General features: G+C 38.1%; 1 protein-coding gene and 1 long non-coding RNA gene across 2 annotated transcripts; one reads left to right on the forward strand and one right to left on the reverse strand.

Moving 5' to 3' along the window:
* Positions 1–5,475: 5,475 nt before the first annotated feature.
* LOC133713085 (uncharacterized) lies at positions 5,476–7,646 on the reverse strand. The gene is made up of 3 exons (XR_009847766.1): positions 7,387–7,646; positions 6,638–6,713; positions 5,476–5,704 (listed from the first exon to the last, which is right to left on the reverse strand). It is a non-coding gene; the product is annotated as an uncharacterized LOC133713085 (long non-coding RNA).
* Positions 7,647–10,915: 3,269 nt separating this feature from the next.
* Positions 10,916–12,210, forward strand: LOC133708778 (uncharacterized). The gene has a single exon (XM_062134299.1). The coding sequence runs from the start codon at positions 10,916–10,918 to the stop codon at positions 12,137–12,139; it is 1,224 nt and encodes a 407-aa protein (XP_061990283.1). The 3' UTR covers positions 12,140–12,210.
* The last annotated feature ends 10,835 nt before the right edge of the window (positions 12,211–23,045 follow it).

A 23,045-nucleotide genomic window follows, 5' to 3' on the forward strand; every position in this document is an offset into this window, starting at 1 on the left:
CATTAACTCGTGTAATTTTATCAAGTACTAGCCTTCTTGCACGCGCGCTCAGTGCGAAATCGAGCCTGACGATATGTGTACACATTCATTAAAATTGTTTTTCACATGATGTTAAGACAATATCGACTAACAAAAGTTTTCCTCCAAAAAAAAAAAAAAAACAAAACAAAATTTTCTTTATATTAAAGTTGATGCGATCAGGAAAAAAAAATTTATATCTCTTAGCTCCTTTTTTATACGACATCCAGATGTTAAATTTCGTGTTGTTAAAGAAGGCTACTCTCAAAGTGGAATGCAACTTACAGATACGAAGCTACAGTCAAAGAGCATTCTTTAGCTCAAGATGAATGGATCATAGGTCTTCAAGTTGAGTACGGTACTACAGTAATAGAAGTTGTTAGAGACAAAATCATTCCTCTTTACTTTAGTTTCCCTATCCCGTATAAATTTCTAAATTTCTTCTAAGTTGTGTCTACAGTTATTATGTAATTTTTGTTCTTTTGTCTATCATTACACTAAAATATAAAAAATTAAAGAGTCCATTACTCAATTGGTTCACCCAAATTATACTCTGTGTAGATACCTATAGCATAACTATGTTGCATAACTGTCATCAAGTATAAATAACACCCTTTTAGTGAGCCCACAAGTCATGATGGGACCCAACCATGACATAGATCCCGTAGACCAACATCCAAGCTACCCCGTAGTAGTTGAAGGCGGCCAAGACTTCGCCGGGAGGCCTCCCTCCCGGCCTTGCCAAGATTCTAAGCTATATATTTCTAGACTAAAATGGCTCTTTTTCATCCCACATTGGAAAGCAAGTGAAAGAAGGGAGGCTCCCTTACTTATAAAAGGGTCCTCTTCCCACTTAGATAAGTATCCCATTACAATATTTGTAATCTACTTGGGCTCCCAAGGCCCATTAAAGTTGACGTATTCTCCCCTAAAATGGGAAACAAACCACTATACCTCTCTCTCTCTCTCTCAAGTTAACTAGAGTATCCGGTTCTCAACGTTAATACTCTATACTAAAGCACTATATCGGCCTAAGTGATTTGACGATTTGCCCCTGAAGCTGGGCTTTGATTGTTTTACCCCTGACTGCTTCTTTGTCGTTATGCACCACTTCGTTTTGTTTGTTTTGCTTCGACTTCCTCTGAGAGAGAGAGCTTTTGCTCAACTTGCACGGAGTGAGAGACAGAGAGGGAGAATGAGGGAAGGGACATTTTGCCACCAATCAGAAGAAGAAGAAGATTTGTTGAAGGAAAGTCTAGAGAGGAGGAAGGGATGTCTTGGTCAATTGGGTTTTCAGGATATTTAAATTAGAAATCCATTGGTTTTATAATTACAAAATTGACTTGATTCCTAGGCATCATCCAAAACCCGTTCTCTTGATTTGAACTTAACCCTTCGGTCGATTTTAGTCTGTTCCCAATTTCAGAATTTCCGTTTCACCTTCAAAGTTTCAATCTTCAAAGGGTCAAACCCAACAACTTTGACCGCAAATTTTATTAGGTTTAAGGTTGTATCTGAATTGCAAAGTTTTGCATGTTTGAAATTTTGGATTGCATGTTTGAGTTAGCTAGCTCAATGAATATGATTTAATCTTAGTTTCCTCGAATGTTCTTCGTCTTCTCATTTTCTGAGTTTACTACCTATACAATAATATCTGTGTATTGTGTGAACTTCACAATTGAAATTTAGATAGAGTAATAGAGTCAAAGATGTAGATGCAAGTTTCTTTTCTGCCTTGATGTTACAGCTCCCCCACCCCTTCACAAATAATAATAATAATAATAACAAGAAGGAGAAAGAATGTCACTCATATTCTGCTTCAATTAGGTATAAAACATCACTCATTTGTTTCTTCATTGTGCTATAGGATGAGTATTTCAAAGCTTATTACGCTGCCTTTAATAAAAATACAAGAAGAAGAAGCAGCAAAGAGTTGTCAGGTTAGCATGAAGTCAAAACTTCGAAGATGAAGGACAAGATAATGTTGACTGGGAAGAGGCTCCAGTTGCAGGTACATGTCATTATTTGAAAATCTGTGTTCAATTCCACTTGATGTTTGATTTGATTCTCAACCTCCTTTAGTCGAAGAACAATGAAAACGGCATGTTGATATATACTTTCTTATATGTGCTTGAATATTGTTGTGTTGCACAATGGTCTTATTGGCATCATTTTTTTTTCGTGATTTTTCAACAAGGTCTCCTTTGTAATACAGACCCCAAAAATATTGGTATCTTGTTGGTCCTGAATTGAGTTGAATTGAGGGAATATTGTAGGGCAGGAAATGGAGAAGGGTATATAATCCATAGATACACATTTTCCACTATAAAAAATCGCAGCTGAGTTTCATATCCAGAGCTGTTGAAATGCATCAGTTGGAGGCCGGTGTATAACTTGGTTCATGGCTATGTCACGGGCTACAAAATAAGCAGAATTGGTTGTTAAGCCCTTCTTATTTGGATGCCGTGCAAGCTTGTCCCGAGGCAGTCTGGTACTCAAAGAAAAAGCTCTGATTAAACTTGCTTCTACAGGAGAAAAAAGGTCATTGATCAACGCCTCATTTAGTGTAGCAGTCCCTCGATGAATAAGCTCTGATACAAAAACTGGACCTTGTACTGTCATGCCCCGAATTTTGAATAATAAGTTCAAATCCGAAACATGAATTAAACCACTTAATCAAATAAACGTTCTGAATTTTTTTCTCAAAACAACCTCACCACACGATACACAAACTTCAAATCTCGAAACCTCGAGTTCATTATTACAATTCACTCTCACAAGAAATATTGTAAAGCTCTAAATGAGCATAACACACCTCACCGGCTCACAAAGCAATTCAGATTGACACAATTGCAGCTACTCTACGCAGCTCGATCTCCGTCCTGATTCTCTTGACCTGTAGGATTACCCGCTACACAATTTGAATAGTGTACCGGGATTGCAACAACACAAACCCGGTAAGCTTTTGACAGCCCGTATGAGTAAACAAGGAATTGCACGACTTTAAAGAACAAATCAATTTAAGTGATTCTTAGTATAAAAATTGAAGTGCACAACGTCACTTCAAACATCAATCAACTCACATCTCACCATGACCATCCAAACAACTAAACTTTCCCTTTCCAGTATATACTCAAGGGTATATGATAGTTATAAAAACCCCTCCACGCAGCATGTCATACTCAAAGACACATAAAAACTTGAGGTTATCCCTCAAACAGTATGATGGCAGACAGACTAGAGCTCTAACTGAATCGTAACCTGTCACCTTGGCCAAGGTTCAATCTTACGATAATACGTGTCATAATCATCGACACACGATGAAGACACCTGCCACTATCATCGACGCACGATGAAAACATTTGCCACAATCATCGACACACGATGAAAATACTTGGCACTTTCATCGACACACGATGAGAACACTTGCCACAATTATCGACACACGATGAGAACACTTGCCACAATCATCGACACACGATGAGAATACTTGGCACCATCATCGACACACGATGAGAACACTTGACACTAACATATAATTTGTCTACACATTTCAACTATCGCACTTTACTCAACTACTCTTTATCACGAACAACTCAATACATCACACAATGTCATAACTTTCAATATATATTTCACGTAAATATATATATATATATATATATATATATATATATATATATATATATATATACGTAATCACCTACACAAGAGTGACTACTAATACCATCTATAGTTCACATGCAATAAAAACAAGAAATTCATTTTTATACTTAAATTCATTTTCCTTACCTGTGAGTAGTAGCCCTATGAACCGTAGTCGATCAAGTTCATATTATTTCAAAACAAATCTTTATTTTCTTAAAACAATTTTCCACACCTTTATAATTCAATATAAATCACTAAATTTCGGTTCATGAAGGAACCATGTGCGATTTTACTCACCTCTAATCCAGCTGCATCTTCTTAACAGCTCAACAACAATTTCACAAATTGTCCGCCAAATCGATCCGTCAATCACCTAATCCAACACGATCTTAACTTAGCAATTTATTCAAAAACGACACAATACAACAATCCAACGGTTGGATTCTAAATTAATGATGATCCAACGGTCGGATCGAAATTACGCGATGATCTAACGGTCAGATCCTCACGGATCGCCCTTAGGATCATCCTCCAAAATTATCACGAAGATCCAACGGTCCGATCTTCCTGAATCATCCTTACAAACATCTCCACAAATTTATACGAAAATCCGACGGACGGATTCTCACGAATCGCCTCCCTAATCACTGTTTTGCATTTATACGAAGATCCAACGGTCGGATCTTCGCCCATGACCACACAAAGTCACTGGGACAGTCATAAGATCATCATATCAAAACTACAAGTCCATCTGACGGTCCTAACTTCACATATCACAAATCTAACTATCGAAATCGATCGAAACTTAAAAATTCATAACTTAATCATACGATATCCAAAAATTGCATATAATATATCAAGATGATCGTATTGAAATATAGAATCTAAAAATGCATAGAAACTATATTTTTGACCCCCGGAGGTGGCCGGAAAGGGCCGCCGGAATTAGTGGCAGAGCCGCTGCCGACCACCGCCAATGGTGTCGGGGCCGGGCTGCTCCTCTTCCTCTCATCATGCTTAACAACTTTCATAACTACCATGTAAGCTGAAAATGACCGGAAGTGGTTGAAATTACCTAAAACAGTCGAGGTGGCCAGAAAATTTCCAGAATCCGGCGAAATTTGCAGAATCCGGCAAGGCTTGATTTCGACGTCAAAACTTCAATTTCAGGCTTTGATCCCTTCTAGAGAGTTGTTAAGAAACTCAAGGTGAACTCATTGGTTCAAGAATCACAGAAAAATATGGTCTGTAGCTCGAGATATACCGATCGAAAGCTTCGGTGGTCGGAAAAATTCCAGAATCCGGCGAGCTTGAGTTTCGACGTAAAAACTTCAACGAAACGCTTCGATTCCTTCTGGAGAGTTGTTCATAACTTCAAGAAGAACTCACTAAGCCAAGAATCACATAAAGAGGTGGTCTGTAACTCGAGATACACGGATCGAAGGGTTGTTTGTCGATCTAAACCAGTCGAGCTCCGATGAACGTGAAATCGTTCTACCCAGGTCTGGTCCTTCTTGGTGCTTGTTCAGAAAGTTGAGGCGAATCCAATGAGACAAGAATCAAGAGAATTGGCGGCCTGTAGCTCAAGAGATCGAGATAGAACCAAATCGAGCTCAAAACGGAACCGTGTCCTCCGCCGCCACTGCCGGCCGTGTTGCGGTGCAAGGTTGCCACTGGTAGCTGCGCAAGAACGAGGTGGAACTATAGGAACTGGTCTGGTCTTGATTGGTGGTCGGTGGAGGGAGAGATGATGTCACGCCCCGAATTTTAAATACAATTAAAATCCGAAACATGAATTATACAACTTAATAGAATAAACGTCCTGAATTTTTTTCTCACAAACAACCACACTTCACACCTCTCAATATTACAATAAATCAAATCCTCAAGTTAATTATTACAACACACTCTCACCAAATCAAATTGTAAGGCTCAATGAGCTTAACTCACCTCACTATTACAAATGCTGTAAAACTATAACAAATACTCTAACCCGCTCGATCACCGCCCTGATTCTCCTGACCTGCAGGATTACCCGCTACACCGTTTGAATAGTGTACCGGGATTGCAACAATACACACCCGGTAAGCTTTTTGCAAAGCTCGTATGAGTAAATGAAAGGATTACACGATTTAAAGTAACCAAATCAACTCATGCATAAATTTAACTCAAGTATTTTCTTTGCATAATAATTGAAGTGTACAATGTCACTTCAAGCATCAATCAACTCACATCTCAACATGACTACTCAAAAACAAACAACTGTTTACTCAATATATACTCACAGGCTTATGATTTATTTATATAAATCATCCCATGCAGTATATTATACTTACAGGCTTATGATTAATTAGATTAATCACCCCATTCAGTATATCATACTTACAGGCTTATGATTAATTATATTAATCACCCCATTCAGTATGTCATGTCATACCCAAGGGCATATGATAACTCGTTTATCCCCCAAGCAGTATGATGGCAGACAGACTAGAGCTCTAACTGTATCGTAAAGTGTCACCTGGGCCAAGGTTCACCTTACGAATGACTGCTTTTCTCAATTCACTCGACTCCTCATTTAATTCATCTCAACGACTCAACTATCGCACTTTACTCAATTACCCATTATCATAGACAACACAACATCTAAGATAAATCACATATTCCAAGGGTAATGCTCAAAATATAACTCAGTAAATCACACCATCCAATATATATTCCACGTAAATATATATATACGTAGTCACCCACACAAGAGTGACCACTAATACCAACTATAGTTCACATGCAATAAAATCTAGAAATTCATTTTTATAGTTTAAATACATTTTACTTACCTATGGACCGTAGTCGATCAAGTCCATATAATTTAAAACAAATATTTATTTTCGTAAAACAATTTCCACAATTTCTCAATTAAATAAAATCACCGAATTTCGGTTCGTGAATGAACCATGTGCGATTTACTCACCTCGATATTCCCGCTGCGTCTTCAATTCAACACAATACACACCGAAATCGTTCACCCAAGGGAGACCGTCAATCACCTAATCACACATGACCTTAACTTAGCCAATAGCTCAAAAACATACTCAAACGACAATCCAACGGTCGGATCGAAATTAAATGATGATCCAACGGTCGGATCCTCACGGATCGCCTTTAGGATCACCCCCCAAAAATCATCACGAAGATCCAACGGTCAGATCTTCCTGAATCGTCCTTACTAACATCTTCACAAATTTATACGAAAATCCGACGGACGGATTCTCACGAATCGCCTCCCTAATCACTGTTTTGCATTTATACGAAGATCCAACGGTCGGATCTTCGCCCATGACCACACAAAGTCACTGGGACAGTCATAAGATCATCATATCAAAACTACAAGTCCATCTGACGGTCCTAACTTCACATATCATGAATCGAACGATCGAAATCGATCGAAACGTAAAAATTCATAACTTAATCATATGATATCCAAAAATTGCGTATAATATATCAAAATGATCGTATTGAAATATAGAATCTGAAAATGTACAGAAACCATATTTTTGATCCCCGGAGGTGGCCGGAAATGGCCGCCGGAGTTAGTAGCAGAGCCGCCGCCGACCACCACCAATGGTGTCGGGGCCGGGCTGCTCTTCTTCCTCTCATCATGCTTAACAACTTTCATAACTACCATGTAAGCTGAAAATGACCGGAAGTGGTTGAAATTACCTAAAACAGTCGAGGTGGCCGGAATTTTTTCCAGAAACCGGCGAGAATTTGCAGAAGTCGGCGAAGCTCCGATCAACGTAAAAATGTCCTCCTTTCGCTTCGATTCCTTCAGGAGACTTGTTCAGAACTTAAAGACGAACTCACTGGTTCAAGAATCACTCAAAACGAAGCTCTACAGCTCGAGATATCTTGATCGAAAGCGTCGGTGGCCGGAAAATTTCCAGAATCCGGCGAGCTTGAATTCCGACGTAAAAACTTCAATTTCTCTCTTCGATCCCTTCTGAAGAGTTGTTAAGAAACTCAAGGAGAACTCACTGGATCAAGAATCACTCAAAACAAAGCTCTACAACTCGAGATATCGAGCTCCACAGTCCAGTTTCGATCTAGGTCGGGTTGAGCTTCCAGTCGCCACCACAAGCCACGCCGACGTGCAAGGTTACTTCTGGGAGCTTCAGGAAGTTGAGGCGAGCTCGTGGGTGAAGTTTGGTGAGGATTGATGGCCGGTAGCTTGAGATATCAAGCTTAGAACCAAAATGAGCTCAAACCGGCCTCGTGTTCCACCGTCGTGTACGGTTCAAGAGCCGGCGAAAGGCTACCACCGGCAGCTGCGCAAGGAAGAAGTGAAGGCGTGGGACGTGGTCTAGGGTCGATCGATGGCCTATGGAGCGAGAACGAGCTTGGAGAAGTTTGCTCTGTTCTTGGATGCTTTCGGACGAGAGAGAGTGAGAGAGAGGTCGATAGAGAAATATGAAAAAAAGAAACAGAATGATGGCTCTCCGACAAGAGGAGGACCGTTACAGCTAAAGGGAGGGGTGAGAAAACTAAAGGAAGGGTGAAATGTTTGTCTTTGATTCTTTCACGAGATGGTATTATTCCTCTATCGAGGTTCGTATTATTCCTCCGACGAGTTTCGTACAATTCCTCTAACGAGGTTATTACAGATGAGTTGATGAAGATTGCTCTGTTTCTTGGATGGTTTTCGGACGTGAGACAGAGAGAGTGAGAGAGAGTTGTCTGGTATGATTGAATGATTATTCAATTATGCATAATCATGAATGATGATTAAGACACCGGCCTTGAATCAAGGAACACCCTTCCTTTTAACAAAGGTGTTTGCCACCAACTGTTTTGGTTAAAAGAAAAACCGGTTATTACATGTACAGGCGAACTCGACCAAGGTTTAAGAGCATAGCGGTTAGCAGGGAGCCATGTGTTCCCAAATTCTACTATCAGCTCTGTTTCCCACTTGTAAAACTTCACGTGCCTTAAGGATGCATGCTTCTCCAAGGGAAGGAAGGTTGCGGCCCTAACTCTATATCCCAATTGGAAAATAAAAGGCTTTGTATACCTGAGCAATAAGAGATGTTGGATTAATTTCGAAGTAGCCTCCAACCTTGCTTGGCTAACATCGCCAAATTGAACAAATGTAGATCTTTAAATCCCGTACCACCTTCAGTCTTTGGGATACACAATCTCTCCCAGGATTGCCAATGTATTTTCTTTTTGGTGTAAGTATCACCCCACCAAAATTGAGCACAAAGCTGATGAAGATCAGAACAAAGCCCTTGCGGTAACAAATAGCATTTCATCATATACATACGTGTTGCTTGTGCAACTGCTTTAATAAGAATCTTAGAAATATACTTTTCTCACATAATTTAACATAAATCTTAAAATTTAATATCTGTTAATCTATACTATTACTAAAAGAAGAGAGGTTACTCTCCAAAACTGAATTTTATTTACCAATTTAACCCATATATTTTTTTTTTTGAAATGTTTAACCCATATATTAAAAAACTATGAAATATAATTAATCAATAAGGGTCGGTGAGCTTTGGCATGTTGGTTAGCTAGCCTAACTAACACCGTGGAGGTCATGAGTTCAAATCTCACTGACATCAGGAGTGGGGTGGGGTGGGGAGTTACATTGTCGTCCAAAATATAAAAAAAATTAATCAATAGGGATAGAATAAATTGTAAAAAAAAAATAATAATAAAAATATAAAAAGTAGAAAAACGTGGTAATTATATGAAAAACTTCCCCACTATATTTTAACTTCTCTCCGCACACACAGTGGATGGACCCTGCTACTCTGCTAGAGTGCTAGTGTAGTTTACCAAAACAAAATTATGTACGTTCATCTACCGCTTTGTCTTGCATTATATCTTTCGGAAAAAAAATTACTTCTTTAAAAGAATACCGATTGAACAAAATAAATAAAATAGGCAAAATAGCCAAATTACCCCCTGACTTTTCCCATGGCTGTCGATTTACCCCCTGGCATTTTAATTTTGATTATCTACACCCTCACTTTTCTAATTGTTGCATATTTACACCCTATCGTTATTTTTTAGACTCTCCATCCAATTTTCCGTTAATTTGGTTAGCACGTGAGGGGCTTTTTCATCTTTTCAACTATCACCTAAAAAAAAACAAAATTAAACAAACCAACACATAGTCAAAGAAATAAAAAAAAAATACAAAACTGTTCTTCGTTAAAAAAGGAAAAAAAAAAAAACGCCCTTAATTTGTCGCTTCTTCCTAGCTTGTCCATTTGTTCTTCTTCTTCACTCCTTTTATTTCAAGATTGGTCGTTAGCTTGCAATTGATCACTTAATTAATATTTTCTAGTCACATCAAATGATTCGATTATCATATTACTGAAGGAGAAACGGTCTTTGATCATTTAGGTTTCTGGTTTTCTTTTTCTTTGAAGGCCGGACTGGTCATTAATATTTCAAACATTCATATGAGAATTTGATCTTCCATGTTTCCAGTTGGAGGGGTTTGTATTGTGTATAAGATTGAGAAGCCATCGAAAAAACTAAAATATTTATATGTATGGAATATGAAAATTAAAATTACAGCAAGCATGTGAAGGTCATCTTGATTGATTCAAGTTGGGATTGTGTTATATTGATCTCGATAAAAGGAACATAGAGGAAGAGGTCATGCTGAGAAGAAGATAATTGCGAGATAGATAGAGAAGAAGATGAGAGGATGAGGGAAAAAAAAAAACAGTTGTGGGAGACGAATAACAGTATTTTATTTTTTATTTTTTAACAAAGTAATTTTGTATTATTTTCTTGTTTTTATTTTTATTTTTTGGTGACAATTGCATAGACGAAAAGGCCCCTCACATGCTAACCAAATTAAAGGAGAAATTGGATGGAAAGTCTAAAATTTAACTATAGGGTGTAAATTGGTAACATTTAGAAAAGTGAGGATGTAAATAATCAAAATTGAAATGTCAGGGGGTAAATCGGCAGTCATGAGAAAAGTTAGGGGGTAATTTGGCTATTTTGCCAATAAAATAAAATAAAAACTTTAAAAGAAAAACCCTAATCGATCATAATTAATCCTTTAGGACTACGGTATGATCCTTTTAGTAATGGAATAGGTTTTCGTTTAGGAAAGTGCTTCCAATCCTTGTTGGATTAGAACAAAGGAATGGTTTTTTATTTACGTCTATATTAATGGTGCGCAAGACCAGCAAATAGGTAACTTAGCCCATTCCGCCGCAAGATGTCACCTTCTTCCGATCTCCTCCGCCGTCCGTTCAAGAGGCCACTGCTCTCAGACCAGCAAAGGCGCAGAGATCTCTCTCTGAAGCGTCAAGAGCAAAGCCGTGATTCTCAGCTCCACGCCCGCCGCGTATCCTCCGCACTCCTCTCCCTCCCTCTAGAACCTGGAGCCTCCTCGACGGAGTACTACTCCGACTTGCACCTTGCCTCCGAGGTCGCTTCTAAGATTCTCAAAGGAGGCCTAGATGGTCGAAAGTGGTTTCAAAAGCAGCTCATGCTTCCCGAGTGGATGATCGACGTCCCTCATCGCTTGCCCCAAGACTGGTTTGTATTAGCCAGGCCAGCCGGGGAACGCTGCCTGGTTGTTTCATACGGCGGAACCACCGTCAGTAGGCGACGAAACGGCACCGTTCTTCATCGTTTCCCGTCTGCTTTACCCGATGGTTGCTGCAGGACCAAAGCACAACCTTCCTGTTCTATACTAGACTGTATATTTCACGAGATGGACCAGACTTATTATGTCATTGACATGTTGTGCTGGAGAGATTACTCTTTGTATGATTGCACGGCTGAGTTTAGGTTTTTTTGGTTAAAGTCTAAGCTAGCCGAGACCCGGGTTTGCGACCCTCCATCATATTATCATAGGTATAGATTCAGCTTGGTTCCTCGGTATACCTGTGATCTCACTGCCCTACACACAGCATATACCGGAGCGGTACCTTACGTAAAGGATGGTCTAATGTTTTATAATAAACATGCACATTATCAACCTGGCATAACACCCTTGGCCTTGGTTTGGAAGGATCAGAACTGTAGTAAATATGTTGTTGACACAAATAATGAAGGAAAGGTCCCAAGCCATCAGCAGATAGTTTTGGAGCTGCAACGTGATGGAAAAGTGACTACATCTGATAATCCTCCCGTTGTATTTGGTTGCTTAGGTTTGGACTTGATACAGAAATTGGGAACATTGCAGTCAGCATGTCTTCTTCGTTTTGCTATTGGTGACGGAGGATTGACCATTGTGGATGGGAAGCTTGAGAGGGCAGATTTACATTACCTTGGCAAGTCCAACCAGGCACGTGCATTCGCAGATAGTTACTCCAAAATTATGTTTCAAAGTATGGTTCGAGGATCTTCTCTTAAAATTGATGATCTGATAGCAGCAATTAGTTCATCCGACGATGGAGCAAACGGACCTGATGTTGAGATGATGGATGGTTAATGGTAATTATATAATTAGATTGTGGTAACAAATTTGCCTTTATGTTGTTTATTGATGTGTTTATTTTACTCAAGGGTTTTACAGAGGTGTGAAATGATGTGGCTAATCTGTCCAGACTTGAACAACAATGGCTAGAGGTAAGTTCTCTAAATTGCGCTAGCTGTGCACTTCGTCATGATATTGCAAATTATTTTGTTTCACCTCTTGCATCTAAATTATATGTATATATATCATTTTTTTTTTTTGAAAATTATATGTATCTGTTTGCTCAAAATTATTTATAGCAGTCACATTGTTTTTTTTTTTTTTAATTGTGTTGCTTCTTTTTCACAAGTGACATACATTCACATTTTCTTAGTTCAAATTAGTTGCTTTGACACTTATTGGAGGCGTGCAACATGTTGATGCTTCTGGGACAAATTCTGGGGGAGTCTCATTTGCTTTTGTTTAGTTCCTATGTTTCCTTAACACTTTAGTGTAAGACTTGAAGGAGCTGAATGATAAAATGCTGGAATCTGTGAATGCTAAATGATTGATGTCCCATAATGTTTGGTTGTGGTCCATGATTGAGAATTGCAAAAATGAGGATGATATTAAGCTTTTATTTGACATCATGCAGAACCTCTGAAAATTTGTTAATTCTAATCTTTCAGCTTTTTGATTGGGCGAAGTTTTTCAATTTGCATCTTCGATCTAAGTGAAGTTTACAGTTTTTCTGTCAATAGTTGTGTGCTTTGGTTTTAATTGTAGATACTGTCCAATCTATGAATCCATTCAAATTTTAATTGCAATCTCTGCCAAGAGGTTTCTAAGGCCTGTGCACTGGGGAGCCTCTACTTTGGTAAGCTATACCGATACGCACTGGGGGACGTCTCTTTTGAGTAGTTAATCAGCAAAGTAGACTTTAATTAGGGAAACCCATGCATGTAAATGGCTATATGTTTGGAGCTGACGACTTGTTGGCTTTTTTATATACTCTAAAATGCCATGTACTGAGTTGTCTGGAGTTGCAGGAAAGAAGGCCTTATGGAAACGCAGTGTATGGATTGTCCCACATAGTATTGGATCTGCTCACCATTTACTGTTGCTAATGACATTTGGCTCTTATTATATATTGAGGTTTGTCTTCTGATTCATTCATGTAATAAATTCTAGCTTTTAATTGACTGCAGACATATGCTAAAGCGAGCACAATGATGTAAACTTATGACAGACGTATTGACACTATTGAAGGCGCGAATGACTTACCCTTGCAACCTGGTACAGCAGATATCTTTTTCTGGTATATATCTAGGCTTCTAAGCTAAGACTTACCCAGTAAGGCTTTTACTTCCGAACTTAAAAAAAAAGTGAGATTTATGCGGAAAGAATCACACAATAGTCTCTATAGTGGTTTGATTGCAAAGAAGCTAGATATTCATTATAATAATGTCATAGATTTTGTTTTAGTATAATATGGTCTTAAATTTGTATTCCCATTTTTACCATTTGTTAATTACAATACTGATAACGGGAAGTTGATGTGCAAGTACACAAAGAGGTTGTTAGAGGCTAGAGTAAATTAAGCCAAGGCAATCCGCATTTGATGTGTGGATGGAATTCGCAGCTAAAATAGGTCTACAAATTCTCAGTTCTGTTGCATTATGTTATATCATATAATTTTCATGCACACTGAAGATGAGTTACATTGTCATACTCGACATGTGGATTTTTAGTGCTGAGAAGCATCAGTGGCTGTGAATGCTGAACTTAACACATCAACAGTACTACATCTCTGGTTCAGTTCTAGTGAGCGTTCATTAAATAATAGTCTATGAACACAATCAGCTCGATCTGTTATATATGTCAAATAATTTGCTGACGTACATCATAAATTAAGTAACTAAAGTAGAAAAATCATAAGCTAATCTCAACTACAAAGAGTTCAACACGTACATATGCTGTTACACTCACTCTAAGGATATGAACCCATACGTGCATGGATATGGATAGAGGATAGTTTGGGGACTTGGACATGCCTCATGTCCGTAGAGATTTGTTGTTAGTTAGATATTCTGTGATTGATCACGTGTCTATGCGTATGAAGTCATAGGGTATTATTAAAGAAATAATATATGCGATATATAAACACGGGAAGATCCAAATTTGTTGTATTGAAATTAATGGTGAGTAATATTCTGTGATTGATCATGTGTCTATGCGTATGAAGTCATAGGATAATTCATTTGCTGGCTGAATAATACAGAATGATTATTAAATAGAAAGAAAAGGAGGTAAAATGAGGTTATAAAAGACGTCGTTTTGTTGCTTTAATTAATTGCCAAAGACGACGTCGTATAAAGGAGGTCGTTTAAAGCAATATACTTGAGCAATTAACTCAAACCCACGTCGTTTTGATGCAAAAGATGAAAGAAAAAACTCAAACCCACGTCGTTTTGATGCAAAAGATGAAAGAAAAAAAAAAGGGACCCACGACTTCACCTTCTTCCTTGCGCCCAGGCCGCATCACAGCTCGCCTTCTGCAAAAACAAGCGCCCCATCGCTTTTCCGTACGCTTTTCCAGTAGCGCGTCTTAGTTTGGACCGGCAAGGCGATTTACCGTCGCCTCACACCGGAGCGCGCCCCGGCTCGCCTCGGCATCGCCTTTGAAAACACTGGAAAAAAGGACTTGCGGAAAAGTTAACTCGTTCTTGTTTATTTTTCATTCGTCCTCCTCACCCTTATCTCTAGTTTCATCCTCTGAGATCCAACTGAAAATAGGCGGCCCGGCGCGGGGTTATGAGATTAGGAGAAAAGAAAAAAAAAAAAAAAAAGTCTAGCTGTCTTGTCTAATCAATTAGTCATTAGTACGTGGATGATGTGATTATGGGATTCAAAGCTCAAATTGTATTGGTAAAGATTTGGATGAGGATTGATCGAGGACTAAGGACTAGTTTCTAACTCAAGATGGCAACATGTACGTAGTTGTTACAAACTTGATGTCAAAAAGGTTGAGACATGGTGGTATATATAGCAGAGTTTGTATTTCCAAAGTTTGATTTAGTACGTGATTTTGGCTTCGCACTAGAATACTTGGAAGATTCTGAGCTTTTGCTGCATGCTAAATCATCGACAAAAAATAGAACCACAAGCTTAAACCAGAAATCAATCTCAATTACAAGGATTCCATTCAATATTTCATTTTGTTTTTTGAGCAGCTACATATAGATCTGTACAAGTTGGACAAAACTTTAGTTAGCTTTGATTTCTAACTGATTGATGTTTTCAATTAATATGTCCTATTATAGAGTCCATCTACTACAAACTGATTAGTCTTAAAGAGTCTGTAAGTCAATAAATCTGTAAGCTCCTGCGATCGGATTTTCACAGGTATGCAATTCATAAACACGTAAGCCCTTCCTCACCTGTGTTCTGGGGTTTTTTGGGATGTGATGGCTAATTGTTGTTTAACGTTATGACCTATATAGAAAGAGCTGGGGAGCTTCTGGTAGGATAAAGTTTCGAGACTAAAAATATAGGACAGTATAAAAGAGGTATGCGGTGGTGAAGCTACATGGGAATATTAGATCTGCTGGCTCATCAATATTGGCTAGTAGATACTCTAAATATTGTCCACCATCATTCTCCATACTCGAATAGTCTGCACAAGAAGGACAAAGGTACCAAAGGACATAAAAACGACAATCATGGTGGTGGAGACCACCGAGCAACACAACGCCACTGGTTTGGTGACGTCAACAAACATCGGTGGAGTGCCGGTTCGACAGCTATTCCTAAGTGTAGAATTAGGTGTATATACCTAGGTCGAGAACGAGTGTGAGGGAATTGGGGAAAAAAGAGAAAAAGATGGGATAGAACAGAGAGGTGGAGCTCTTTGAGGATGAGAGAAGTGAAAGTAAATATGGGCATTTGGAGAAGAATTGGCCTAGAGCAAAGACGACGATATGAAAATGAGACATAAAGCCTCAGATCTGAGACAAAGCTCAGGGAAAAGTCACCACAGAGGGTGGAGACACCCTAAATTATTGGATATGAAAACCCCAAGTCCTAAAGCTAGCTCAAGCGCTCATTTGGTGTTACAAGTTTCACCGCAACATGAATTGTCCAAAATATTTATAAATTATAATATTTAAAACTCTTAATGAAATCATCTATAAATTGAAAAAGTGCGTGACAATTGAATGATCTTAATCACACATTTATAATATTGCTAAATACATTTATAATGGCAAACGTATTTACAAGATTGTGCATTAAAGTATAAACGTGCATTTAAGTATTTTTCTATTAATAATGACAATCTTATTACAGAAATAACAAAACGTAAACATTTATGGGACATTTATTTTGCCGCAGGCAAGAAATTGGTTCCCCCATTCAAAATGGAAGCAATAGCTATGGAACGGAAAAAAGGACACAAAATAGTTTCCGAATTACCGAAACCCCTTTACCAGAGCGAGACAATTTACCAAACCCAGAGCTAAATTATAAACCGCACAGTTTTCCCTGAATCGTGGGATAGTAAAAAGTAAAAAACCCATTCTCCCACTAAACCTTGTAAAGACAAGAGTCTCTGAAGTCCAACGGAATACCGAGTACAAGAACAACCCAAAACAACCAAACTGTTGTCTCTGTTGGGTTCGACTTTGTTTCACTTCAAATTTTGTGGGCAACCAACCAAATTGGTGTTGCCCTTGTTTGTCTTAGTTGAAGAAACCAGCGATGCTGGTAGACTGTGACTAGTCTCACTCACCCTTTTTCTTTCTCTATCTCCATTAAACTTGATTGCTTTATTGTTGTTTGCAATTGTAATTGTTTGATTGTTTTTTAGATGGTGTTCCGGATGTGGCAAGGTTTTAGAGCATCACATTTTCTCTGAGGAACCCACTTTCGTTAAGAATGCGGCGGGCCAGGTATTATTGGGTCTTCTTCTACATATATGTTGTTCTTGATTATCACTGTGTTGATGTTGTTGTGTGTGTTTTGCAGAGTCAATTGGCTGGAAGATATGTACGCTCCAGGGAAAGCGAAATCTCAGCTTCTCGTGAAAGGATACTCAAAAATGGTCTGTTTTCTTGCGTTTTTGCTCTTTCAATGTTTGGCTTGTTCAAGCTTTTCTTGTAGTCACCGTATGCCATTAGCCTAGGATTCCTTGGAGATATGTACCGTCTTCCGAAAAGGATAATTGAAATTTTGCACTAGGTGTTTGGGTCAGTGTGGATAAGTAAAGTCCGGGTCTGGTGTTAGAGGTGCAACTACTTTCAAGTTGAAGGGATTATGCAGTAGAGTATGTGAAGCAGCTTTGATAGGTCAAGTATTAATTCTTTGGACGAGTATGTGATCCCAGAACATTTTATCGATCAAATGAACGTTTCCTGTCGATCGAGGAGAAATTTAACTTGACTGTCTACAGAATATATGGTAAAGAATGTTTGTTTGTTTTCCCTTGCAGAAAGCCTAGCAAGAAGCATTATTGCCTCGATCGGCAAAATAAATGGTGCTCCATGCGTGATTGACAATTGTAAATTGAAACACAAGTTGATCAAAACTAAAAACCGAGCACTGTTAAAATTAAGTCATGCATTCTAACAAAAGCTTTCTGTATTAAGATATAGTAAATTCTTCCATTACTAAACATAAACCAGTCATTATTACAAAAAATATAGCTAGAGAAACATTTAAACATAAAGTGATCAATATATCAAAGCACAACAAATCAATTGTTATTTCCTAGTACCATATCCTCTAACTACTCCTTCGAGCTTCTTGGTCGAAATTCGTGTTCAAGTTTTGTTTGCCAAAAGAGTCATTGTATCTTGGAGAAGGTTGGCTCTTTTTTGGAGCTGGTGGACACGAACGGTCTTCACAGGAGCGGTCTTCATGAGAATGGTCTTTCTTGTTGTCTGCAGCCATCGTCCACTTGTTGCCTTCTTGCGACATATTTGAAAATCTCGTCTTGATTAATCTCAATTAGCTAAGTACCGATCAAAGTTTCAATCACAAAATGCTTTGAGAGAGGAATACAGAGCCCAAGACCTCCTTATATAGATAATTTCTTTCCCAGATCCAATCGGATTCCTAGCTAGTAAAGCTGAGACAAAGTCTTTGCTAAAGAAACCAGGAAAGAATCATAACATTACAACCCAACACAAAGAGGAAATTAAAGCATTAATTTTCTTTGTGGAAAAAATTGGAAAAACAAAAAAAATCTCTGATATACGTGAGCGTACATGAATGTGGTTAAGCTATGTACTTTGTCACCCCGAACTATAGAAATGGCTAAGCTATATACATCTCTGGTTCAGTTCTAGTGACCTTTCAAATCTATGAACATAATCAGCTCGATCTGTTATTTCAAATAATTTGTTGATGTACATCATAAGTTAAACTAGAGTAGAAAAATCATAAGTAAATCTCAACTACAAAGAGTTCAACATGTACATATGCTGGCACACTCACTGTAAGGATATGAACCCATACGTGCATGGATATGGATAGAGGATAGTTTGGGGACTTGGACATGCCTCATGTCAGTAGAGATTTGTTGTTAGTTAGAAATTCTGTGATTGATCATGTGTCTATGCGTATGAAGTCATAGGGTATAATTAAATTAAGGAAATAATGCGATAATATAAACACGGGAATATCCAAAGTGCTTCTTGTATTGAAATTAACGGTGAGGTTTAAAATCTGAATCTATTTATCTTGGCTTCACAATACTAATTAAGAAGAGTTTAAGCTTTGCTTCATGCAGAGATCATTGTCAAAACATATATATAACTACACTCTTAAACCAAAAAACGATCTCAATTACGAGGATCTCATCCAGTAATTCATTTTGTTCTGTGGTAGAAAAGGACTTGCGGAAAAGTTAACTCGTTCTTGTTTATTTTTCATTCGTCCTCCTCAGCCTCATCTCTGGTTTCATCATCTGAGATCTAACTGAAAATTGGCGGTCGGAGGTTATGAGATTAGGAGAAAAGAAAAGAATTAAAAGAAAAAAAGTCTAGCTGTCTAATCAATTAGACATTAGTGGATGGTGTGATTATGGGATTCAAAGCTCAAATTGTATAGGTAAAGATTTGGATGAGGATTGATCAAGGACTAAGGACTAACACTATGCCAATATTTGAATCAGACGACACGCATCAAACAACTACGCACATATTTTCTGTCGTCTAAAAAATTCAGACGACAGCAAGAATTATTCTATTGTGTATGATTCAATCATACAACAGTTACTATAAAATAGGTGTGATGTTGTCTGCATTTCTTTAAGGGACAATAGATTTTCAAATTGCTGTCCAAATAGGTAGTTTCAGACAACATAATAAATGATGATGTTGTTTCGTACGAAGTTATTCAAACATTAATGGTTGAAATTTGATGTCGTCTGAATAAATTTAGTCAGACAACTCTTTTCACAGTGTTATTGTGCAATTAATGATCAGACAATCACCATATTTTTATGTTGTCTAATATTTTCAGTTCAGACAACATCTTTGGTTGTCTGTTGTGTGATATTGTTACATACAATTAGTCTTTAATTTATGTTGTCTGTTTTTAGGGTTAAAATTTATTCGGCCCTAGTTGACTTATATACATCTCAACACTTAGACAAAATTAAAAATTAAAACTTCCCTCTACTTTTGCCCTCCCAAAACACTCGAGCCCGCCCTCAGCTCAAACTCTTTCCCAAAAACCTGAGCCTTCGTCACCTCTCTCTCCCAAAATCGTTGTCCCCGACAATCTCACCTCTCTCCCTCTAGATCCGAAGTCCTGACCTCTCTCTCATCACGCATCCCTCAGCCATCTCTCTCACTCATCCATCCACATCTCAATCGAAACTTTGTAGTCGTCTCCCTCAATTGAAGTGTTGGAGGTTCTTGAAGCTCACTACTCCCTCTTTGAGCTAGGTACGAACGGTACTTTACAAGTTTGTTAGGGTTTCGGGGTTGATTTGGATATGGGATTAGGGTTTCGAATTCAAATCGATTTTTGAGTATATTTGATTTTCTGGATTACATGGATTTGGGGATTGGGGTAGAACTCGAATTGGGTTTAGGGTTTGTTATTAATTTCAATTTGGGGGTTGTCAAATTTGGGGTTTTTTTGTTGATTTCAATTTTGGGGTTGTGAAATTTATAAACTGCATCTCAAATTTGTAATTTTAGGGTTTGTATGATTTTGAACTTGTTTGCTGTTAATTTAGAGCACAATGGTTGTGAAAATGCAACTTTTGGTTTGTAATATGGGCAGATGAATTGAGCTTATTCCTTTGTATGATTATGAACTTGTTTGCTATTGATTTCGATGACAATGATGGTTGTCAAAATGTTACTTTTGGTTTGTAATATAGGCAGATGAACATAGCTTATTGCTTTGTATGATTTTGAAGTTGTTTGTTGTTGATTTTGATGACAATGCATGGCTGTGAAAATGTAACTTTTGGTTTGCAATATGGGCAGATGAACTGTGCTTTGATCTTATTGTTGGTGGAGGAGTATATATAAGCTTATTTGTGGTGGAAGAGTATAACCTTAATGCGCGCTGGTGGAGGAGTATAAGCTTAAGTGAGTATTTCTTAGCATATATTCTCTTATTCGATCTGTACTAGCTAGTGAAGCATATATATAGGTTTATAAGTTTAAAGCATATGTTTGTTGAAATGCCTAGTTGTGATGACATGCATATCGTATACAACCTGGAATAGTTGAGATAAAAATGTTTGATAAGTATGATGTTTACTTGTGGGAATTCTTTCTAAGTTGTGTTTTTTTGTTTGATAAATCATGGATGCATGCTGATAGAAGATCGCGAAATTTTCAGTTAGGGGTTGAAGAGATCGATGATTCAGTTTGCATTAGAGAATGGTTTGTTAACTTAATGAGCAAACCAAGATCGTTTCACAAAATGCATAAACACAACCAAATGATCAATACAATATGAACTAGAATACAACAAGAGGAGATGCATCACCTGCTTCATGCACAACAACCGTTCCTTCAAAAGCAGTAGCAGCAACACAGCTATTCAACATAAATAATCCGAGCTCCAAAACTTCAAGCAGCCACACGCAAGAAATCTTCTACTCAACTATGTGTTTAACTCCTCTCTATGGGGCAGGACTGAATGTTTTGTCACACAGTGAATAGGGACTTCAAGCACCTATATATACAAGCTAGATAGGTCTTCCCATAAAAGAATCATTGATTCTAGCCAATGAGTTATTTCTGAAAGATGCTATAATTATCATATCAACTAATTAGATATTTATCTTTATCAAAATGGATTCCTAACCATATGAGTGACATACCAAAGCTCATTAGGTGTCTAGGTAGATAATTCATATATTTCCCATTTATTGTAATAAGTTTAATCAGTTTGTTATTTACTTAATGTAGATAATATTAGGTCCAAATAATATTTTACATGGTTGTGATGTTAATAGAATATGTTTCCCTTGTTTGAATTGTGCGCACGTTAACTATCATAAGACTAGAGTTGTGAAAGATCATTTAATCGAATTTGGCATAGACAGAACATACACAAAATGGATTAACCATGGGGAAAATTCAGAGAATGAAGGGTATTCAGAAACTGTAGAGATGGAACCTAATCACATAGGTATAGGGGGGCACGATGATGAGGAGTTTTCAGAAGACTCTGATGAGTTTTTGAGGTTTGTCGATGATAGTGATAAACCTCTTTACCCTGGTTGTACCCATTTTACAAAGTTGAATGGGCTTGTTAAAACGTATAATCTGAAAACCAAGCAAGGGTTGAGTGATGCATGCTATTCTGACATGTTAATACTGATCGGAATATTGCTTCTAGAAGGTAATGAGATACTGGTCATTTCTACAAGGCCTAAAAGACGTTGTGTGCTTTAGGAATGGGCTACAAAAAAAATGCATGCATACCCTAATGACTGTATTTTATATAGGGACAATCATGTTGATGCCACTAGCTGCCCTGCTTGTGGTATATCTAGGTGGAAGTTGGGAAAGAATAATGTAGAGAAAGAAGGGGTTCTAGGTAAAGTTTTGTGGTATTTTCCACCTATACCTAGGTTCCGAAAGATGTTTCAATCGAAGCATACAGCTAAAACTTTGACCCGGCACGCTGATGAGCGAGTCAAGGATGACAAATTAAGGCATCCAACTGATTCCCCTACTTGGAAGTTAGTGGACGATAAGTGGCCTGCTTTTAGTTCAAAGCCTAGGAATCTAAGGCTCGCGCTTTCCTCCGACGGCTTCAATCCCCACAGTTCCCTATCTAGTAGATATTCTTGTTGGCCTGTCATATTAGTGAGCTACAATCTTCCTCCATGGCTATGCATGAAGAGGAAGTACATGATGCTCACTTTGTTAATCTCGGGACCTAAACAACCTGGAAATGACCTTGATGTCTACCTCCAACTATTGATAGATGATTTGAAGATTTTTTGGGATGGGGTTGAAGGGGTCTATGATGCTTGTAGGAATCAGTACTTCAAACTAAAAGCAATCCTCTTTTGGACAATCAACGACTTCCTAGCATATGGGAACTTATCAGGCAGAATTGTGAAAGGATACAATGCGTGTCCTATTTGTCTAGAGAACACCAAACCTCTTAGGCTCAGTCATGGTCAAAGGATGTCGTATCAGTGGCATCGAAGATTCTTACCACGTCACCATCCTTATTGAAGGCAAGTAGCAGCTTTCGATAACACTGAAAAAGTTGACCTCGTTCATGTTCCATTAATAGGACAGGAAGTGTTGGAAAGAGTGGAAGGGTTGAACATGCCTTTTGGTAAAAAGCATCGTCATCCATCATATAAGGGTGTTGAAGACAGACCATGTTGAAGAAGAAATCAGTTTTCTTCGAATTGGAGTACTGGAAGTTTTTACCTGTTCGACACAAT

This window comes from Rosa rugosa, chromosome 5 (genome assembly GCF_958449725.1).
Source record: "Rosa rugosa chromosome 5, drRosRugo1.1, whole genome shotgun sequence".
In the NCBI taxonomy this organism is placed as follows: Eukaryota; Viridiplantae; Streptophyta; class Magnoliopsida; order Rosales; family Rosaceae; genus Rosa; species Rosa rugosa.

Coding starts and splice junctions, on each gene's coding strand:
- LOC133708778 (XM_062134299.1), top strand. CDS start 10,916: ATGTCACCTTCTTCCGATCTCCTCCGCCGTCCGTTCAAGAGGCCACTG.